The sequence below is a fragment of the Perca fluviatilis genome, chromosome 14 (assembly GCF_010015445.1).
Source record: "Perca fluviatilis chromosome 14, GENO_Pfluv_1.0, whole genome shotgun sequence".
NCBI lineage: Eukaryota > Metazoa > Chordata > Actinopteri > Perciformes > Percidae > Perca > Perca fluviatilis.
The window spans coordinates 38007007-38012495 of NC_053125.1; the positions used below are offsets into that span (position 1 = coordinate 38007007).

At 38.2% G+C, this 5489-nt stretch overlaps 1 protein-coding gene across 1 annotated transcript; it reads right to left on the minus strand.

The window, feature by feature from the left end:
- Positions 1-338: 338 nt before the first annotated feature.
- Positions 339-3569, minus strand: LOC120573400 (HLA class II histocompatibility antigen, DR alpha chain-like). Its single transcript, XM_039823116.1, has 4 exons — positions 3447-3569; positions 1777-2022; positions 1104-1388; positions 339-625 (listed from the first exon to the last, which is right to left on the minus strand). The coding sequence occupies exons 1-4, from the start codon at positions 3508-3510 to the stop codon at positions 504-506; spliced, it is 717 nt and encodes a 238-aa protein (XP_039679050.1). The 5' UTR covers positions 3511-3569; the 3' UTR covers positions 339-503.
- Positions 3570-5489: the final 1920 nt, after the last annotated feature.

Here is a 5489-nt window from a genome sequence, read left to right on the forward strand (position 1 = left end):
ACAAGCATCAGTGTTCCTTGAATGGCTTAATTAGCTCTTTTCCAGGGCATACTACTCTAAGCTTTTTGGGAAGGGTTATGGTTATTGTATTTAGCAGACACTTTTGTCCAGCAAAATAGTAATAAAAACAATAATGACAATACAATATCAAATATCAATAATAAAAAATAACAAAAATACCATAAATATACAAATCACAACACTAAGAATTAATTAATTATTTAAGTGTAAGATCAACAGATAAGTCTTGAGACTCCTCTTGAAGGATCCAAAACGATCACATGAACGCTGAACACTAGGCAACTCATTTAATGGAACGCACGCATATTTTAAGAGGACAGTCTGCAGGGAATGTGTCTGACCAATCACGGTGGGTGTGGGCCGCCTGGGCCAAAAATGCCACGGCCAATTTTCTTTCCCAGTCCAGCCCTGACAGACAGTAGATAAATATAACTCTAGTTTACAACGTTCTTCATCCTAATGACATCACCAGCCCCAACCAATCAGCTGCGCTTGTGTCCTTTGATGAAGAAGAAGATTCCAGCGGCCACACCGAGCAGACCGACAGTCACACCAACATCACAGAAAACTGCAGGTCCAATACTGGGCTCTGGGGCTGTCACACCTGGAGACAGAAAAACAGGAACATTAAGCTCCACATCTGGAGACAGAAACATTAAGCTCCACATCTGGAGACAGTAACATTAAGCTCCACATCTGGAGACGGAACAGCTGTAGTTTGATGGTTAATGAGCTGATTGTATTTAGTGTGAGTGTAAATAAAGTTTTCTGACCACAGATTATGCTCAGTTGTCTGACCCCAGATTCTGGTCAGTGGTTGGTTAATGAGCTGATTGTATTTAGTGTGAGTGTAAATAAAGTTGTCTGACCCCAGATTCTGGTCAGTGGTTGGTTAATGAGCTGACTGTATATAGTGTGAGTGTAAATAAAGTTTTCTGACCCCAGATTCTGGTCAGTGGTTGGTTAATGAGCTGATTGTATTTAGTGTGAGTGTAAATAAAGTTGTCTGACCCCAGATTCTGGTCAGTGGTTGGTTAACGACCTGATTGTATTTAGTGAGAGTGTAAATAAAGTTGTCTGACCCCAGATTCTGGTCAGTGGTTGGTCCAGGGCCAGATGGTTGACTGTACAGCTGTAGATGTCTCCCAGCTGTGGGATGAAGTCCAGTCTGGAGAACTGGTTGAAGGAACCATCTTTGTTAGGGTAGGGAACGTTGGTGCTGCTTCCTTCGGTGACGTTCTCTCCGTTCTTTGTCCAGGAGAAGATGACAGGAGCAGGATAGAAACCAGTCACATAACAGATGAGGGTGTTCTTCTCTCGGAGCTCCACGGCTTCTTTGGTGTAGACCATCGGACTGGAAGGAGCATCTGAACACAGACACAGCTTATATTAATATATATTTATGTTCTATGATGTATAAATAATGTACAACTCCCCCTCCTAACCCTCCAAGGATATGGGTGGTCCCCCCTCCCCCTCTAATCTGACCCGCAGGAGCGTTTCATAGATCGGCGCCCCCTAGTGGTGGCAGGAAATATGTCCTCATATCTAAACCAGAGAAGGTAAAGGTGGTGGTTTTAAACGCGTGGTTAACGTTGTGAATGTAATAATAAAATAATAGATAATAGTAGATATGAGGATGTATTTCCTGCCAACACTAGGGGGTGCTGAGTTATGAAACGCTCCAGTGGGTCATATTAGATGGGGGACAAATGACCGATAAAGTGACAGAGTTTATATTTAATATATATTTACTGAGCTCCACTGGAGGGTTTTTAAGAGCCTGGAGAATGACTTTCAGGTTCGATCTGCAGATCTGTTGATTAGCCACAGCTGCTTCATAAGCTCCTGGGATGGTAATATGATCTATGAAACTGGGCTGAGGCTCTACTCCTCTCTTGTTGATGAAGTCTGCGTACCAGACCTCTTCTCCATCCAGTCCATACATGTCCTCTCCATCAGAGTCTGAACAGCCGCTGATTTCAAGGTTCCCATGTCGGTCTGAAGAGGAACCAGAGACAGAAGGATCAGCTGCTGAAACATGGACTGTTTGTTAGTTTGTGTGAATGAAATAGACCGCTCCATAGTTGGTTTGAACGCATGATTATTGAGCGAGAGAACACCTCTTCACGGAGATCTTGGTATGGAGGCTTATACCGAAATTTATACGTTACCATGGTAATGGTAGACATAACTATGGCTGTTGCTCTGACCGTTCTGCTACGTTGAATTTAATGGAAATAGTCTTTCAGTCCATTTTATTTCTCTGCAACACAACTAAAGGGTGGTGGGGTAAGATCCAGAGACAAAGGAGCAATTGTTAGAAAATGTTTGTATTCTTGTGTGTACAGGTGTAGATTTTGGGGGGATGCAGGATATATCCCCCCCCCCCCCATTTTCAGAAGAGGTAGATTTGTACCCCTCAAAAGATATGAAACAACTAGTTCCCCAAAAGAAGTTAAACAGGAACTTTGTCTACTCAAAAGAACAGGAAGGGAAACATAAAGAGATTTATATTGATTTAAACATTGGATCTTATTCTCTAACAGATTAGTTATTGAGATGAACATGATTCATAAAAAAACATCCAGAAACACGTCATGATGTTTTGAATGTACAGAACGTTTAGGATAATAATTTTCTTTACATAAATAAAGATGTTTGCACCATAAAATGATGCAGAATGCAGGAAATGTTGTAATGTTGAAACCAAACGACACACTTCCTCGTTTGTCTCATTAAACGTTTAAAAACTTCGTCTGGTCTCTTTGTTCTCCGAGATCTTCAGAGATGAGACGAGTTGAGACAATACCAACCACAAAACAAGACATCATCTAGATAGACCCTAACCCAAAACAAGATATCATCTAGATAGACCCTAACCCTTAACAATATATCATCTAGACAGCCCCTAACCCTTAACAATATATCATTTAGATAGCCCCTAACCCTTAACAATATATCATCTAGACAGCCCCTAACCCTTAACAATATATCATCTAGATAGACCCTAACCCTTAACAATATATCATCTAGATAGACCCTAACCCTTAACAATATATCATCTAGACAGCCCCTAACCCTTAACAATATATCATTTAGATAGACCCTAACCCTTAACAATATATCATTTAGATAGCCCCTAACCCTTAACAATATATCATCTAGACAGCCCCTAACCCTTAACAATATATCATCTAGACAGCCCCTAACCCTTAACAATATATCATCTAGATAGACCCTAACCCAACACAAGATATCATCTAGATAACCCCTAACCCAAAACAAGATATCATCTAGATAACCCCTAACCCTTAACAAGATATCATCTAGATAGACCCTAACCCAAAGCTCTTCATCTGGTTATAGCAACTAACAATCAGAAACTCAAACTCAACATGAGTTTAAACCTGACTGAAACTTACCGTCAGCTGAGACACAGAGGAGACCGGAGAAGACAAGGACCACCATCATCTTCATCATCTTCATCTGAAACTGCTGAACGAGTCTGAGACTAACAACAGTCTGAGGACGACTGACAGAAACTCCAGCAGCAGCTGATCTATTACACTCTGAGCAGCCAATCAGAGAGCAGAGATGGCATGATGTCATCAGTGTCCAGGTAGAGACAGTAAAACAACACATACAATCACAGTTGATGTAAAGAGAGAAACTGATCTGTTTAAGTTTTATATTTTAATAATGTAATATGTTCTGTGTATAGTTTGAGCCATGAATTACACAATATTAGTTTTTAATCATTTATATAAATATACATGCTCGTCCCCATGGTGATATATGGACGTTTAAAGGAACATGCCGACTTATTGGGAATTTAGCTTATTCACCGTAAACCCCAGAGTTAGACAAGTCGATACATATCCTTCTCATCTCCGTGCGTGCTGTAATGCTGTCCGACGGCTCCAGCGGCATCAGGCCAGCACAGGAGATGCAGGTGACTGGTTCCAGTAATCCTACTGCTCCAAATAAGTGACAAAATAACACCAACATGTTCCTATTTACATGTTGTGATTTGTAGCGCGTCATAGCGTGCAGCATTAAACAATCGTAACAGTCTTCCTCTTCTACAACCGTAAAAAACCACGGAACTATATTCTCTGGCGGGAAGAATATAGTACTTGAGGGAGTGATATGCCGCAGCAAGCCTGTCTGAGAATATAGTTCCCGGTTTGTTTATGGTTAGAAGATGGCTGTGTCACATGTTACGTTGTTTTTTGTACATGCTGTGACTCTACAAATCACAACATGTAAATAGGAACCTGTTGGCATTATTTTGTAACTTTTGTCACAATTCGGAGCAGTAGGCTAGTTGGAACCAGTTACCTGCAGGATCTGTGCTAGGCTAAGCTAATGCTTGAGCCGTCAGACAGCCTTACAGTACGCACGGAGATGAGAAGGGTATGTATCGACTTGTTTTACTCTGGGGGTTATGGTGAATAAGCTAAATTCCCAATAAGTCGGCGTGTTCCTTTAAGAGCATGTTTTGAGTTTAAAAAGATATTCTTTTATATATTTCTTCCATTTTAAATTAACATTTTAACACTAGCACAAGGGGATATATATTGTGTAAATAAAAACACTTAAAGAACCTCTTTAAAAAAAACACATTCGGCTAAGTAAAAACGGTTTAAAAGAGTACCAGAAATAAAAAGTCTGTTAAAAGGACCACTGGACAGGACAGACAGCGGAAAATTAAAACTTTAAATAAAAGATTACCTCCACACAAGCCCTGGCATCTCTCCCATAGATTTATGAAATAAATAAATATAAATATATATATATATATATATATATATATTTAAATAATTAATTATTTAAATAAGTAGCCCAGTATCATAATACTAAAATAAATTCAATCCCAATATTGAAAAAAGAATCTATATTAATCAACTTCAAAATAAATACGTAAAAGGATAGTGATGTAATTAAATTAAACACATTTAAAAGATCTAAAATACTGTCAGAATTACTGACCCTTGAGTTTTAAAAGAATATTTAAACATACACCATTTAATATTAGTAAAAGCAAGTGCTTTTAAAAGAAAGTGCTTCATAAGTAAAAAGTGCCATGAAGTTCCATAAAAAAAATCACACTGTTAGTAGGCGTTCTACAAATGGCATGTGTTTTATCATGTTAAAATCTCAGGTAAGTAATTCCTGTTGTATAATCATAATAAATATTCAGGAAGGAAGATAAAAGTACAATAAAATTATTCAAATATAAATAAGGCAGGAAATAATGTACAAAAGGTAAACCAAGGAATATTTAAAATATTTATTTAAAACAATGGGAAAATAATCATTTAAAATATTAGGTAGAACCCCCTCTGCAGGTAAAAATTAAACCCCGGAAAAGAGGAAGGAATAATATAATCTAAAAAGCATACTAAAAGACATATATAGACATATTTAACAATTAAAATTAATACAAAACAATACAAAGGTCA

Excerpts from the sequence above, each read along its gene's own strand:
- LOC120573400 (XM_039823116.1), bottom strand. The coding sequence starts at position 3,510 with ATGAAGATGATGAAGATGATGGTGGTCCTTGTCTTCTCCGGTCTCCTC. Across the intron at positions 2,023-3,446 it reads CCTCTGTGTCTCAGCTGACG|ACCGACATGGGAACCTTGAA; the intron begins GTAAGTTTCAGT and ends GTTCCTCTTCAG. Across the intron at positions 1,389-1,776 it reads AAACCCTCCAGTGGAGCTCA|ATGCTCCTTCCAGTCCGATG; the intron begins GTAAATATATAT and ends GTCTGTGTTCAG.